Source organism: Dromiciops gliroides, chromosome X (genome assembly GCF_019393635.1).
Source record: "Dromiciops gliroides isolate mDroGli1 chromosome X, mDroGli1.pri, whole genome shotgun sequence".
NCBI lineage: Eukaryota > Metazoa > Chordata > Mammalia > Microbiotheria > Microbiotheriidae > Dromiciops > Dromiciops gliroides.
In genome coordinates, this window is record NC_057867.1 from 65,096,265 (window position 1) to 65,113,712 (window position 17,448).

The 17,448-nt window shown below is 46.3% G+C and overlaps 1 protein-coding gene across 1 annotated transcript in view; it reads left to right on the plus strand.

Annotated features, from left to right (window-relative positions):
• Window positions 1–17,448, plus strand: part of LOC122733978 (zinc finger protein 420-like) — a 50,256-nt gene that overhangs the window by 18,555 nt on the left and 14,253 nt on the right. The window contains 2 exon segments of the mRNA XM_043974672.1: window positions 8,271–8,347; window positions 14,703–14,715. Coding sequence (XP_043830607.1) covers window positions 8,271–8,347; window positions 14,703–14,715 — 90 coding nt within the window.

The window sequence follows — 17,448 nt, forward strand, 5'->3', positions numbered from 1 at the left end:
TTGGCGGGGCAATGGGGGTTAAGTGACTTGCCCAGGGTCACACAGCTAGTGAGTGTCAAGTGTCTAAGGCCGGATTTGAACTCAGGAAATCCTGAATCCAGGGCCGGTGCTTTATCCACTGCACCACCTAGCCGCCCCCTAAATCCACTTTTATTTTACTTTATTTTGTTTCTTTTTTCCCAATCTTAATAGTATGTTATTTTTTCCAGTTAAACATAGTTTTCAACATTTGCTTTTATAAGATTTCGAGTTCCAAATTTTTCTCCCTCCCTCCTTTCCCTCCCCCCTCCCCAAGACAACAAGCAATCTGATATAGGTTATACATGCACAATCATATATTTCCGCATTAGTCATGTTGTGAAAAAGAATCAGAACAAAAGGGAAAAACCTCAAAAAAGTAGAAATAGTATGGTTCAATCTACATTAAGAATCCACAGCTCTTTTTTCTGGATGTGGAGAGCATTTTCCATCATGAGTCCCTTGGAACTATCTTGGACCATTGTATTGCTGAGAAGAGCTTAGTCTATCACAGCTGATCATCACACAATGTTGCTGTTACTGTGTGCAATGTTCTCTTGATTCTGCTCACTTCACTGATACCTGCATATCTCCTGTATCCATCCCTTTCTCTCCATTCACATGGTCACTGTCCTAGTTCAGGGCCTCATCTCTCACTGGGACCTTTGCAATAGCCTCCTACTGGGTCTCCCTCCCTTTTCTCAGTCTTCCTCTAATCCATCCTACAGAGAGTCGCCAAAGTAACATTTTTAAGACCCAGGTATGAGCACGTCACTCCTGAGTACAAGTAGCACTTTTATTGCTATCTATCTACCCATCTCCCTTCCTTGCTTCCTTCCTTCCTTTCTTTCCTTTTTTTTTTTTAGTGAGGCAATGAGGGTTAAGTGACTTGCCCAGGGTCACACAGCTAGTAAGTGTTAAGTGTCTGAGGCCGGATTTGAACTCAGGTACTTCTGACTCCAGGGCCGGTGCTCTATCCACTGCGCCACCTAGCTGCCCCTCTTTCTTTCTATCTATCATCTATCTATCACCTCCTTTTTCTTCCTGAACTCTAGTTCCCCATCTCCAGCTGGATGCCTAAACTCAGCATTTTCCAGACTGAACTTATCTTCCCCACAAAGATTGCTATCTTTTGTTTGTTTGTTTTTTTAAATTAGTGAGGCAATTGGGGTTAAGTGACTTGCCCAGGGTCACACAGCTAGCAAGTGTCAAGTGTCTGAGGCCAGATTTGAACTCAGGTACTTCTGACTCCAGGGCCGGTGCTCTATCCACTGTGCCACCTAGCTGCCCCGATTGCTATCTTTTTAACTTGGCATTTCAAACCTCTCAAGATCTTCCTCCCACCAACCTCCCAGAGTTGTTGTGAGGATCAAAGTCCTTAGCACAATAGGTGCTTAACAGGTACTTAATAAATGTTGGTTCCCTTCCTTTCTCTATTTCCACCTTTTCGGACTTCTTTCACTTTTTAGCTAAGCTTGGCTACTTGCAGTTTCCAACTCTGGGCAAAACATTTACAGCCACGTGAAAAACTGTCCTAAATCACTAATAAGAGAAAAGCAAATCAACATAACTGAGGTTTCACTGCATACCCTGCAAGTTGGCAAAAACAACAAAAAATCACAGCAGTCAATGTTGGAGGCGTCGTGGAAAAGATAAGCATGCTAAAAATTGTTGGTGGACCTATGCAATGGTATAACAGCTTTGGGAAGCAATTTTAAATTATGCAAATAGTGACTAAAATATCCATATCCTTTAAACTAGAGACTAGTTTGTCATGCGGGGGTGGGAGTGGGGATAAGCTCCCACTCTCTATAAAATGCTCCAATGGCATGGGTCTCAAATAGCCTCTGACAACCGAAGCCCGACTCCTGGCCTTCTCGTGGCGGAACTGTTTCCACTAACAGGAGAAGGGGCGAAGGCGAGTCACTGGTGCCTTAAAACCAGTCGCTTCGGGCAGGTGGGGCTCGTTAGCCTTGGCAGGCAACACGCCTAGGGGAAGGAAACCCTGATGTTAAACCTCTGCTGCCTTGTGGCTATACCCATATATGGGAAAGGCTTCGGGAGTTAACCCCGAGGAAAAATCAGGAGTCGGAGTCCCTTAGGCAGTTGGATGTTGGACACCACATCCCTCTGGCAACTCCTGTACTGGCTCTGCCTCTCCTTTGGATCCACCAATGTCGCGGAGAGGGAAAATCTGCTGCATGGGCAACAGCTTGTTTTCCATATTGATCCGCCCAGGCCAGCGCCCTGGAGAGGACACTCCAGCTACTCCTCACGGGGTAGATACAACACAGGATGCGGCAGTTACCGGTTATAAGTCACTTAGGAGCTGCGGCTCCCACATTGGACTGCACAGCCACACTGTGGCCTTCGGCTCTTCAAGGCGCTGATCTATGGTCGTCTGTGACTGGTGGAGGCCTACTACATTACTGGGTCTGTACCCCTCAAAGGAAGCCATCAATAAGAAAAAAGTCCCCATATTCTCCAAAATATTGATAGCCACTCTTTGTGATAGCTAAGAATTGGAAACAAAGGAGATGCCAGTAAAATGGAGAACTGGCTAAACGAATCGTGGTACAAGAATGTAATAGAATAGAGTAATATTCTGCTGTAAAAAATGACGTATGTGATGGATACAGAAAAACATGGAAAGATCAAACGTGAACTGATGCAGCGTGAAGTAAGCAGAGCCAAGAAAACAACATACACAATGACTATAACGATGTAAATGGGAAGAACAACTACACACTCCCCAAAATCAAAAGTGAATGGAGGGGCAGCTAGGTGGCGCAATGGATGGAGCACTGGCCCTGGAGTCAGGAGGACCCGAGTTCAAATTCGGCCTCAGACACTTGACACTTACTAGCTGTGTGACCCTGGGCAAGTCACTTAACTCCAATTGCCTCACCAAAAACAAGTGAATGGAGATTTATGAGAAGACACCTTCAACCCATTCTTTTGTAGAAGTCGGAGGTCCATGTTTCTGGACTTTTTCAATGTATTGACCAATTGTGCTGATTTTTTTTTCTTCTGCAAAAAATACTGTTTGTCATATGGGATGGTTCTCTGCAAGGGGTAGGGGGAAGAATACCTAGGATACTATGGTAATGTTAGAAACAGAAAATATCAATAAAACATAGAAATTAATAACTAGCATTTATATCGTGCTTTAAGGTTCACAAAGAGCTGTATAACTGTTATCTCACTTGAATACATTCCCTCCTCACTTTCACCTCTTAGCAACCAACAATTTTACTTTCTACAGGACACCTTTCCTGATACCCACCTCCCCAAGTTTTTGTTGCTGCCTTCTTCAGATTATCTTGCACTCCCATTTCTTGTTTGAAAAATGTATTTCCATTGTGAACTTAACTGACACCAAAAAGTGGACATTTCCATATATGTAGCAGAACTGAACAAGAGGACTGCAGATTTCTATTACGTGCAAGTTTGCTTTTCTTTTTAGGTGTATTTAACCTGTAGCTTTCACAGCTTTCCTGCATTATCGATGCTGATTTCTGGCTTGTCTTCTGTTTGTTGCATTTTATTTTATTTTATTTTAATTTAAAAAAATTTTTTTTTTGGTGAGACAATTGGGGTTAAGTGACTTGCCCAGGGTCACACAGCTAGTAAGTGTGTAAAGTGTCTGAGGCCGAATTTGAACTCAGGTCCTCCTGAATCCGGGGCCGGTGCTCTATCCACTGCGCCACCTGCCTGCCCCTGTTTGCTGCATTTTAAACAAAGATGCCTCAGTGACCCTTGTTTTCTTTCTTTTTTTTCTTTCCTTTTCTCTCTCAATTAAAATTCAATTGGGGGGCAGCTAGGTGGCAGTGGTTAAAGCACCGTCCCTGGATTCAGGAGGACCTGAGTTCAAATCCGACCTCAGACACTTGACACTTACTAGCTGTGTGACCCTGGGCAAGTCACTTAACCCTCATTGCCCCGCAAAAAAAAAAATTCAATTAGAATAAAATAGTCTTTTATTTGGACGTTTAGAGAAAGTGACCAAGAGAGAAGTCAAAGAGACACCTCAAGGGGAGAAAATGGCTCAGAGACATGATTCTCTGAGACACGTTTCTTCTCAAACAGAAGAAAGACAAAAGCTTTTATGATTGGTAGATGGGGTGACCGGACGGTGGTGACCACCTGACAATGGAAAGTTCCCTTTGGGGGTGGGGAAAGGCTTGAGTGAAGGGTGGTGGTCCTGACTTCTGGAGTTTTCTGTGTCCCTTGGCGGGATCAGGCAGCAGCCCTGCCTTATCTCCCTTACTTCTTAGGTATGTCCATCCTGATAGCTAGTTGACCGGTTTCCCAACCCCCATGTCACTTCTATTCCACATGGTGTTCCTCAAACTATTGCAAGTAGATTGTCAAGACTCTTCTAAGACGTCTCGAGGTTCACCACCCCTGATTTCTTCAACCATTCCTTCTGTGATAGGGCTTCTAGTCTTTTCAGTGTCATAGTCGCCTTTTGATTAAGTTTCACTTTCAAAAATCCTTTCAGTTTCTGAGTAAAATGTGGTATTCAGAACTGAATGGAATTCCACTCCAGATGGGCTCTGACCAGGGTGGAATGCAGTGGGACTGCTGTCTTCCCTCTCCTTGACAAGATAAATCTACTAATGTAACCTAAGAGAAAACAAGGTGGTTTTTTTTTGTTGTTGTTTGTTTTGTTTTGTTTTGTGTTTTTTTGTTTGTTTGTTTGTTTTGCAGCCAGGTCATATTATTGAGTTTCCAGTCTAGTAAAGCCCATAGGTTACTTTCACCTGTATCATTGATAAGCAAGATCTTTCCCATCCTGTGCTTTGGAATAGTGAGGTTTTTTGTTTTTGTTTTTTACATAGATGAGGTGGGGGTTTTTTTTGTTTGTTTTTTGGGGGTCATCTAGACCTGTGGTTTCATCTGTATAGGGACCTCCTGGGTGAGAAAATTCACTCTGCCAATGCAGATCTGGAGCTTGTCTGCAGTTTATAATATTAGAGAGTTGCACTGTGTACCAAAGGTCACACAGCAAGGTTGTATCTGAGGCAAGCAAGGCCCTACTCTTGATTTTGAGGCTAGCTCTCTATCCACTACATTAAGCCTCTTAAGTCATGCTGATCCCTACTAAATGAAATATTGGTACTTCTGGTATATTTTACTGGCCTTTCAGAATTTGTTTTTGAATCAGTATTTTATCACCCAATGTTTTGTAGCTGCTCCTTCCAGCTTTGTGCTCTTCTTACATTTGATAAACACATTACATCCAAGCCAATGATGAAATTGAATAAATAGGATGGAATTGAAAAGAGATCTAGGTGCTAAGACCTTCGTCTAGTTGACATAAACCCACAAATCCACACATTGCTTGTGGCTATGAATCCATTTTCTCATATAAGTTTAGATTCTATGTTTTTCTATTTCCATGTTGTCTACCAGGATAGAAGAGCATTTGTGAATGTCAAATACTAGGCATTTTACTGTCTTTTCCAGAGTAGTTACTATTACAAAAGGAGATACAATTAATTTGGTATGGCTTGTTCCTAGTAACCCCATCCTAACTTCTAAAAGTTGGGGATATCTTTGGGCCGTTTTTCTTCTTTCTTTACCTTCTCAGCCTCGGTGATCTCATCCACTCAGATCCCAAATCAGTCTATCCATCTACTCACCTATCTATCTATCTATCTATCTATCTATCTATCTATCTATCTATCTATCTATCTATCTATCTATCTATCTACCTATTTACCTTTCTACCCACCTTTCTTTTTCTCTATCTTTTCTTTCTATCTATCTACCTACCTATCTATTTATCTACCTATTTACCTATCTACCCACTTTTCTTTCTTTCTCTCTCTTTTCTATCATCTGTCTATCTATCTATCTACCTATCTACCCACCTTTCTTTCTTTCTCTCTCTTTTCTATCTTTCTATCTATCTATTTATCTATCTATGTACCCACCTTTCTTTCTTTCTCTCTCTTTTCTTTCTATCTATCTATCACCTATCTAACACCTCCCTTTTCTTCCTGAACTCTAATTCCATATCTCCATCTGGATGCCTAAACTCAGCATTCCCCAGACTGAACTTATCTTCCCCACAAAGATTGCCTGTACTCCCAAGTTCCCTATTTCGATGTCTTTATGGGACACAGGTACACACAATGCTTTACCACCACCATCCCACCACTAGGTAAGATTGTAGCACTCTAAGTTAGATAGCACACCAGGGATCATTTAGTCCAATCTGCACTTTACATATAGAGAAAACTGGAAGTTCCCACAACATTTTTACCCTGGCACATTTGTCTACCCCATAGTCCCCCTCTCCCATTGATGAGTTCTTCCCAGAACCTACATTTCAATAAAGAGCCTAGGCCATCCAGCTATCTTTGTGTGTGTGTGTGTGTGTGTGTGTGTGTGTGTGTGAGGCAATTGGGGTTTAAGTGACTTGCCCACACAGCTAGTAAGTGTCAAGTGTCTGAGGCCAGATTTGAACTCAGGTCCTCCTGAATCCAGGGCTGGTGCTCTATCCAGTGCACCACCTAGCTGGCCCCACTATCTTTTTCTATTGTACTTCCCACTCACCCAGACTTGAAGTCCTTCAATCTCAGCCAGCCACCAGGGTAAGACATCGGCCACGTGCTCATGGTCATCTCCCCCTGATGGGCAATAGAGGGCTGCCAGGGGATAGAGGAGCACCAAAAACAGCTGGTGGACTTTCTATGGGATTGAGTCACCTCCCCCACGATGGGCTCAGTCATCGTGACAAGGACAAACAAGGGGGGAGGGCCTTCCTATGACTGAGCAAGTGAATTTACAATCTGTAGCTCAAAGCTCCAAAACTCATAATCACTCCCCTTATGGAATCATATCAAACCGATTCATAGTGATTGGAATATGAATGTCTGCCGCTCTGCTCTCCTCCGGTTAGCATTCACTTGGTGGTTGTTACTTATATGCAGCTTCATAACATTCACTAATTTTGCATATCTACACGTCTAATCTTCCCAGCTCTTTCATACTGTAAGGTTCATACTGAGGGTAAGAACTAACTGTTCTGTTTTCCATTATCTCCCCATCAGTGGCTAAGTGTGACGTCTTGTACACAGTAGGTACATATAGAAAAGCTCAGAAGTGTTTGACCATGGCTTAATGTACAATTCCTTTCTCCCGAAGCAGGATTTCTAGGTTCCAAAGGTGACTTGTACTCTGCTGAGGAAGGAAGAAAAAAGTGCCAGGAGCGTCAGATGTTCTGGGAGCTGAGGCTGGAGGTATGCCTTGGTGTGAGTGAGGTGGGGGACACGGCTGGCCACTTCCCATACTCAACCATCCTCTTCTCTGCCTTTACTGGCCAATCTGTCCAGACTCCCCAAAATCCCACCTGCAGGTGACTCCGTTAGGTTCTCGTCTTCTCCCAACCACCGTTCGTCCCGTGCTGTTCTGGATTATCCCAGTCTTCTTTGCCCCGTTTATGCTCCATGCTCGACTCCCCTTATTGCCTTTGTTCATCTTTTTCTCTTCTCATCTCTCCTCATCCAGTAGGCACTCTTCTGGATGGTCTTGTTCCCTTACTTTCACAAGAGGTATTTCCTTTCTGTCAGCACTGGAAACAAATGATGCTGGTGTTTTCTACTTATCATTTCAGATGATTGTACTGGGACTGAGAGTAAGGAAGCTATTCCGAAGCAGGAGAATCCTGAAGAAGCCGAATCACAGGGCATCTTAGTGGAAGGATCGCCAAGCTCCATTTTCAAGGGGGAAGCCTTTGAGAATGAGGGCAGGTCATCTCAGCAGGGAGCCGTGTAACCCCTTTCTCCAGAGATAGGTTTTAGACATGTTTTTTCGAAAGCAGAAAGCTCATGAATGGAATGAGTGTGAGAAATGTTCAAGTTCTATTATAGGCAAGAGGATACTATAAGAGAGAATGACTATTTGGCTATATGAGTCATATGACTCAGGTAGAATTAAAAATGTATACAACAGTGGATAAAGCACTGGCCCTGTGTTCAGGTGGACCTGAGTTCAAATTCATCCTAAGACAGTTGGCACTAGCTGTGTGACCCAGGGCAAATCACTTAACCTTCATTGCCCCCCCCCCAAAAAAATATACAAAACCTGAAAACAAAGAAGGGGCAAAAATCCCATGAATGTAATGACTTCAGTAAAATCTTCAGTCAGAGGTTATCCCTTATTCATCATTGGTGAATAGATAGTGAAGACAATCCCCGTGAATGCAATGAACCTGGGAAGTCTTTGAGGCAGAACCCAAGCCTTAGTCAATATTAGAGAATTCACAGGATCGAGAAACCCTATGAATGGAAGAAATGTGGGGAAGCCTTCATCCTATGTCAGCAATCCAGGAAGCCTGTCAGTTAAACCAAGGGTCACCAAAAGGGGATTAGTGGCAGGGGAACGTTAATGAGAGGGTTATTGTTTATTAATTCAACCGTTTTTAGCTGTTTAATAAAGTAATGAAAAAATTAAAATCTCAGAATGTAGTGATTCTCCGTTGCTCCGATAGCAAAAAGTACATATTACGGGGGAAGATCAGTCCCAGAGAGGTGAGGAGGGGGAGCTCCTGGAAAGCAACACCTCAGAGGGGGCTTAAAATTGGTGGCAGTGAGAAAGTGAGTGTTGGGTGGCATGCTGGACCATTCTGGAATGAAGGAGAACTGACTTCAAACCGTGCCTCAGACACTTCCTAGCTATATGACCTGGGTAAATCACTTAAGCACTGCCTGCCTCAGTTTCCTCATCTGTCAAATGGGCATAATATTAGCACCTTTCTCCCAGAGTTGTCGTGCAGATCAAATAAGATATTTGTCAAGTACTATATAAATGCTAGCTGGAACTCAAAATCGCTTTTCGGAATTATCTGTAAAGTCCATTGCTCATTATATCTGAAGTTTATGAAATGCATATGACAGGAACGTGACTTTGCTTGTTCCCTATCTTGGCTTTTAGTGTCTCCCTTCCTCTACATCATGGTTTGAAAGCACCCTCGGACACTCTGCAGCACCCAACACAGGCTTCCTTTTTCCTATTTCGGTCTTGTTTAAAAGAGCCTCTTAACAGTCCTTGGATAGATGGTTTGTACTGCCTTGTCCCTACTCAAACGCCCATCCCTCTTCAGTGGTGACCTGATATTCTGTCACTCTCTTCCCCACCCCGAAGGAGCAGAAGAAAGGGTTTTTGCTTTTAACAAGGCTGCGGTTCCAGACACATCTGGTGAATTTGGGAGCCACTCAGTAAATGTTTATTGGACGGTTTGGGGGGCATTTTGTGGTGTGTATATATACACGCAAGTTGAGAATATATTTGTTGCATATCGGACCTGGTGGTCCTTTTTCTTTTTTCCCATAAAAGTATTTTATTATTTTTCAGTTACATGAAAAGATAGTTTTCAACATTCGTTTTTATGAGATTTCTACTTTCAGATTTTTCTCCCTGCCCTCCCTTCCCTCTTCCCAAGACAGCAAGTAATTTGATATAGGTTCTATATGCACAATCACATTAAACATATTTCTGCATTAGTCATGCTGTGAAAGAAGAATCAGAGCAAAAAGGAAAAACCTCACAAAAGAAAAACAACAACAAAAACCATAGAAATAGAATGGTTCAATCTGCATCTAGATTCCGCAGTCCTTTTTTCTGGATTTGGAGAGCATTTTCCATCATGAGTCCTTTGGAACTCTCTTGGACCATTGTATTGCTGAGAAGAGTCAAGTCTATCACAGGTGATCAACACATAATGTTGTTGATACTGTGTACAATGCTCTCCTGGTTCTTGGTGCTCCTTTTTCTATGAGCGATATTAAAAATTCAAGATCATCCTGATTTGTCTAATTTTTTTTAATAGGTTCTCCACTAATTTCATAAACATTTCTCGAGCATCTGTCACGGGGAAAGCACCGTGGGAAGTATTCCCGCAGAGTACAAAGAATTTTCCGCCCCTTTTAGCCCTGACGTGGGATATTGAATATTTCCAGGCACACGCGATGAGGAGCAGAAAAGGTAGGAGTTATGACAAGCTGGTCACTAGCATAGTTTGAGAACTTTACAAACTTGGACCTCGCGATGGGTAAATGTAAAGCAAAGTAAGAAAGGGCATGCAGAATTTCAAATGAATTTAGAAAAAAATCTCGCTCAGAATGGTCAAGACAGGGCAGCCCATTCAATTGTTGTCTGTCTCAGGGTCACATACCACCAGCATGAAATGATTGGGACTCTAGCGTTCTTCCTACGTCAAACTGAGGCTTCCAAGTTATGCAGTTTCCAAATTGGGGGGGGGCGTTTCGGGGTGGGGGAAACTGCGGGTGATGTCAAGGTGTCCTAAGTGGCAACGATGGTCTTAGATACATATTCCTACGATAGAAAAAACTAGGTGCAGGGAGCCCCTAGTTGGCTCAGTGGATAAAGCACCAGCCCTGGATTCAGGAGGACCTGAGTTCAAATTCGACCTCAGACACTTGACATGGACTAGCTGTGTGACCCTGGGCAAGTCACTTAACCCTCATTGCCCACGAAAAAACAAAACAAAAAACAACAAAAAAAAACCTAGGTGCACACCTTTTCTGGATCAAGAATAATGGCAGTTTATACCCTTTGACCCAGCAATACCACTTTTGGGTCTTTCCCCCAAAGAGATCATGGAAAAGGGAAAACGACCCACATGTACAAAAATATTTATAGCTGCTCTTTTTGTGGTGGCAGGGAATTGGAAATTGAGGGGATGCCCATCAATTGGGGAATGGCTGAACAAGTTGTGGTATATGAATGTAATGGAATACTATTGTGCTGTAAGAAACGATGAGCAGGAGGAGTTCAGTGAAACCTGGAAGGACTTCCATGAACTGATGATAAGTGAGATGAGGAGAACCAGGTGAACACTGTACACAGTATCATCAGCATTATGTGTTGATCAACTGTGATGGACTGGATTCTTTTCACCAATCCAACGGTATAAGAAATTTCCAAAGGACTCATTATAGAAAAGGCTCTCCAAATCCAGAAAAAAAAAAAAGGAACTGTGGAATATGGACGCTGATTGGACCATACTATTTCTTTCGGTTTTGGTGCTGTTGTTTTTCTTTTTCGAGGTTTTTCCTTTTTGCTCTGACTCTTCTCCTATAACATGACTAATGCAGAAATGTTTAATGTTATTTTGTATATATATATAAAACATCTATCAGATTACCTGCTGTCTAGGGGAGGGACGGAGGGAGGGGAGGGAGGGAGAAAATTTTGAAATTGGAAATCTTATCTAAACAAATGTTGAAAACCAAAATAAATAAATTAATTTAAAAAAAAGGAATAATGGCAGTTTAAAAAAGGTATTGTTCCTTTTTTCTGCATGCTTTTCCATTAGGAACCGTAGCTGCTAAGGCCGTGTTGAGGAAGTGGACCTTAATGGGACTGAGGAAATGAAGGGGAAGTTTTAGAGGTGGCAAAACCACTGCAGGAAAAGTTTAGATCTTTTAACACTTTTATACGCATCATTTTGTAGATCTGGATTTTTCTGAAGAGTCGCTGATGTCAAAACTAGGTAGGGAAGGGAGAGGGGTCCAAGAGGGATGGAGATACAGGGGAAAGGCAGAGAGTACGAAATAGACCTGTGGTTCATTGGTGGTATGATTTCCCTTCGCCTACAGGCAAAGACACGTGGCCATAGGACAAAGTCCTATGCGTTTTCGTTTTGTTTTTGTTTTTTGGCAGGGCAATGAGCGTTAAGTGACTTACCCAGGGTCACACAGCTAGTTTAATGTCAAGTGTCTGAGGCTCTATTTGAACTCAGGTCCTCCTGAATCCAAGGCCAGTGCTCTTATCCACTACGCCACCTAGCTGCCCAGTCCTATGCATTTTCAACTCACTGCCCGGTGCACGCCCCCTCTGTTTTTGGCAGTGAAATTACTGCTGACACGGATTGGTGGGGAAAGAGGTCCAGGTGGCAGTGAGGCAGTGAGGCAGTGAATGGAGTCAGCCAAGTATACTATTTGGCAAGGGAGATGGGAACTGGCATCGGCACCAACGAAGAACGGGAGATCCAACCAAATAAGATTATTTAATTCGAGAGGGGGACCCCTCCTGGCAGAGCTAGGATCTTTTTCGGAGCGCAGGGCAAAAATAACGCCTTTGGGAAGGGAATAGAGTTGAGCACCTATGTGGCAGAACCGTACTAAGTGCCTAACTTCACTAAAGTGCTTAATTATTCTCTCCTTTGAGCCTCAGCAAATGCTATTATTCCTATTTGACACATGGCCCGGGGCTATCCAACTATTGAGAGGTGGAATTTGAACTCAGGTCTCCCCGAATCCAGGACTAGCGCCCTACCCATTGGGCCACCTCGTCCCCCCCCCCCCCCCCCCCCCCGCGCAGCATGCGCTCCTCCCTCTCCCCGGCCCTGCCTAGGTTCCGCAGCTATTCTGCCAGGCGATGCTCGCGTGCCTCCCAAAAGTTCTAGGGGGCCGGATCCAGGGATGCAGGGTCAGGCGGCTACGCCCTGGCGATCTGGCGCCCCCGGGGCCAGGGGCTTCTCAGGGAGGGTACACTTGGCCACCTCCCTCCCTCCCCTCGCCCTCCGCTGTTTTTGTCTTTTCTTTTTCTGTCCGGGCGGGGGAGGGGGGGAATCCAAGCTCGGGGCTAGAGGGGAGGGGGTTGGCGGGAGGGAGCCGCCGAAAGAAGCGGCCAAGGGAGGCGGGAAGCCAGCGAGCGGAATCCGATTCTGATCTGGAGCCCCGCCCCTGCACCCAGATCCGTGCACCGCGCGAGGGCCCCGCCTTCCGTGCCACGCGAGGTTCCTGCACCCGTTGTGCCACGCGAAGCGCCCCCAACCTGTTGCATCCCGCGAGGCCCCGCCCACTGCACCGGTCGAGGCCCCAGCCCCACCCCCACCCCCGTTCCTCAGCGACAGACGAGGCCCCGCCCTCGAGACACACTAGACCCCGGCTTTGCGTCGCGCACCAGTTCCGTCCCTGCACTCGGCCACGCCAACTTCGGGCCGGCGGGAGGAGGGGCCGGTCATTCGGGAGGAGGGGCCGGTCATTCGGGAGGAGGGGCCGGTCATTCGGGAGGAGGAGTTGGTCAGTCGGAGGAGGGGCCGGTCATTCGGGAGGAGGGGCCGGTCATTCGGGAGGAGGGGCCGGTCAGTCGGGAGGAGGGGCCGGTCATTCGGGAGGAGGGGCCGGTCATTCGGGAGGAGGGGCCGGTCAGTCGGGAGGAGGAGTTGGTCAGTCGGAGGAGGGGCCGGTCATTCGGGAGGAGGGGCCGGTCATTCGGGAGGAGGGGCCGGTCATTCGGGAGGAGGGGCCGGTCATTCGGGAGGAGGGGCCGGTCATTCGGGAGGAGGAGTTGGTCAGTCGGTCTCTGGGGATGACGGCTCGCCTTTTATTCGGGATTCGGGCTACTTCTCCTTATCTTAATCCTGCCCTTCCCTTCCCTTTCCTCTTCCCGCTTTTCCTCTAGCTCCTTTTCGCCCCCTTTCGACCCCGAGGGAAAGGCCTTAATCAGGAACTCGAGGTCTAACTCTCCCGCCCAGGATCAGCCCCTCTCCCGCCTAGCTTCAGTTTGCGCTTCTGTGAAATGGGAGCGTCAGGGGCAGGAGCAGTTTCCACTGTATGCCAAATGGCCCTTCCGGATTTAAACCGCCCAAACGTCTAGACCTTGGGGTTTAGAACTGGAAGGAAAGAGTCTTTTAGTGCACCTAGGCCAGTCCCGCGTGACCCCACCCCCCACCCCCCACCCCCGAAAGGCCCCGAAAAGGAAAAAAGCTTTGCCTAAGATCCCACAGGTATCAAACGGCAAAGATGGGAGTCGCACCTAGTCCCTCTGACTCCGAATCCACAGCTCTTTGCATTACAACCTGCTACACCTGGTTGGTAATCGGAACAACAAGTGTGTCTGGGGTCTACTAAGGCACGGAACCAGGGGCCACGAATCTTTAGAGAAGTCTCACTTGGGGCTTATTGATTTAGGGTTTTTTTTCCGGTTTTTGTTTTGTTTTTTTTTTTTGCGGGGCAATGAGGCTTAAGTGACTTGCCCAAGGTCACACAACTAGTGTCAAGTGTGTGAGGCCGCATTTGAACTCAGGTCCTCCTGAATCCAGGGCCGGTGCTTTATCCACTGCGCCACCTAGCTGCCCCTTGGCCATCCATTATTGTTGAAGACCATCGGGAGAACAGGTGGTTGAGGGGACAGAAGGAGATATCCTGAATTCCAAACACAGGGGGCGCATTGGGCCCTTCCAATTTCATTAACTCCCAAGTCCTTCTATCTCCACAGTGCCTGCCTCCCTCTCTCCTTGGAGGCGGAGAACACCGCGTTTACGAAATATATATTTATTAGTTAGTAAACGCTCACTGATATTTGACATAGGAGAGAGGAAGCGTTCCGAGGTTCCTCTGGAGCCATGTGCCGCTGGCAAAGGGAGAGCCCAGCGATGAAGCTCCGAGCCCTGCCTGAGCTCCCTCGGGGCTTGCTCTTCCTTCCCCACTTTATCATTAGGTTGCTATTCTTCCCACCTCCCAGAGGAGACATGGCAGAAGAAGCGACAGCCGCTAAGGACGGGACAGTCGAGTCTCAGGTGAGCTCTAGGTGACTTTGTCCTTACCGAGTGAGAGCCGGATCCCTGATGCTAGAATGTGGTCTTTCTCTTTCGCTAAGAATTGCTGTCCCGCCCCTTCTCCAGCAGGATCCTTGAACCCTAGCTTCTTTCCTCCAGTCGGTTTCCTTTCTCCCAAGCGTCTAGCTAAGCGATAGGAAAAACACCTTGCTTTAAAAATCGGACTTTGCAGATTTTTTCTCAGCTATTATTTCCGATATCCCTACTCCCACTTTGTCACAGGGAGATGGATGTGAGGCGTTCATGATGTGCCCAAAGTTACATAGCGAGGAGGCTTGTGACGGGCCGGACCAGCACTCAGGCTTCCCGCTCCTCCTGTGGTGGCAACGCCCCGGTGTGTTGACTGCTGTGCGGGTGCTGAAAGCGCTTCTCCAGGCTTTCTGGCACAAACCAACTCTCCCTCTCCTCCGGGAACAAGACGCCCGATTTTGAAAAAACCAACGCCTATACTGTTTTAGGATCTTGTGAAGTTTGGGGATGTGGCGGTGTATTTCTCGAAGAAGGAATGGAAGCTGCTGAGTCCGGCTCAGAAGGAACTGCACAGGAAGGTGATGCTGGAGAATTACGAGAATTCGGTCTCCGTGGGTAAGCATACCACTCTGCTCTTTCTCCCACCTCCCTCCCCGCAAGACTTCAGTCTGTACTTGCTTCCATTTGTTAGCCGTGGCGACTAATAAATAACAAGAGCAGCGTTTAGATAGCGCTTTGAAGTTTGCAAAGCATTTTTACAATCATGAGATCATTTGATCCTCACTACAACCCTGGGAGGTAGGAGCTGTCATTCTCATTCGACACATTTGGAAACTGAGGCCTGAGTACCCTGGACAGGCAGGGATCTCTGGGATGGCTCTGTATCCTTCAGCTAAACTACACTGTGCTGTTTACTTCCCTATGAACAGGAATCCTTTCTACCAAGCCAGCAATGATTGAGCATCTGGAACGAGGGGACATGACATGGAGCTCAGCTCTGAAGAGACCTAAGAAGAAAAAGAGACGACTGAGCGGCTCCTGTCACCAGGGTGAGTGAGGACTAGGCCGGCCCTCGTGGGTCACGTCAGAGGCAGGGGAAGAAGTTCTGCCTCTAGGTGGATGGGAAGGTGGCAGATAGCTTGGGCATTTGGAAGGGGACGCTCTTGTGAGCAGCAGGCCTCTTGCACAGCATGTGTGTGCTTGGGGTGGATCCCCTTTTGTTGAGCAGGAGGCTGATTTCTGTGCATCTTTGTGGAAGCAAATATATTTGTGAAAGTTGATTTGCAAATGCTGAACCAGGGTCCTAAGGCTAAACCATGGACAGAATCGTAGATGGACAAAGCTCTGTGGAAGGGGGGGGGGAATGCTTAGACCCCAGTGAAGGGAAGAGAAGCAGCATGAACAGAACATGTGCATAAGCCCAGGGCTTGGTGCTAGCCCTGTCACTACTCTGGGGAAGCAGGCCTTTCACTCCCTTTTTACAAAGGTGACTTGGTGTCATCTCTCTCTCTCTCTCTCTCTCTCTCTCTCTCTCTCTCTCTCTCTCTCTCTCTCTCTCTCTCTCGTGAAATTCATAGCAAAGTGCCCTGTGCTGTGCTCAGCTTGGGCTAGCAACCCACTTACTTACGTGCCCTTGACTTCACTTTTGTTCAGTGACACGAGGGTATGTGCCAACAGCTAGTTGGTCTGTTTGCCATGAAGCCTACCTGCCTCTGGTGCCCCAATTTGTGCCAGTCATAGTTCCCCAAGGGACGTGTCCTGGGATAGGTGACTAACCATTTGGCTGCATCCTTGGCACTGGCTCAGCCTTTGGTTTTATCCCTGAGCTTAGGGCCAGGTTGTGAAAGGTTTGTGCAAGGTGCTAGACAAGACCTGGGGAGACAAAACCAAAAATGAACCAGAGAGACGAGCAGGCAGATTCTATGCACCTAAATGCAAAGTAAGGTCCCTGCTTAGGGCTGTGGGTGGGGAAGAGCTCTGAGGTCCTAGAAGAATTGGGAAAGGCCTCCTTCCTGTGGCAGATGGCACGTGACTGAGTGGTGACTGGAAGGAAGCCCAGGCAATGAGGGACAGCCCGTGAATGATATCAAGGGTGTCCTTCAGCATGGAGGCCAGTTTGGCTGGAATGTAAACTCCTTGGGAGTTGGGATGGCTTTAGGATTTCCATTTCTGTCACATAGTAAGTGCTTGATAAATGATTATTGTTTGATTGCTATCAGGTATGTGGTGCAGGGTGGGTAATGGGCAACCAAGCTGGAAAGAGAGGCTGGAGAGAGATTGGGAAGGGCTTTAAGTGCTGGACAGAGGAGTTTGCATTTCCTCCTTCCAGGAGCAGGGAGCTACTTACCTTTCTTGGGCAGGGGAGTGACATGGGCAGACCTGTGTTTTAGGAATATCAAGCTGGCAATTCTGTGGAGGATGGAATGGATGCTGGGAGACCCATTTAGGGTTAGAGGGGGAAGATTTTGGGGACAGGACTTGAGCTTGAATGAGAGTGGGAGCTAGGTGACTGCAGAGAAGAGGAAGGATGCAAGAGATGTTGTTGAGCTCAATGAAGGCTTTCTAAGGTGCAGGGCTCATCCTAATATCCACACTAAGGAACTGTTGCCAGCTTCAATTCTAGTGAAGGGTACTTCCTTCTTTTTCTTCAAAAAGACCCTTTCTGACCTTTTCCCAAAGCCAGGAATAAATGAAGACAAAAAAGAATCCCAATTACATCCTTCATCTTTACTCAAAGGTTTACTACAAGGGAGACAGTGCGAATATCATCTTCATTTTCTAGATGCTTAGAGTGATGTCAAGCAAATGACTGGTTCAGGGTAACACAGTATTTAGCTTTGGGAACAGAATTTGCCCCTTGG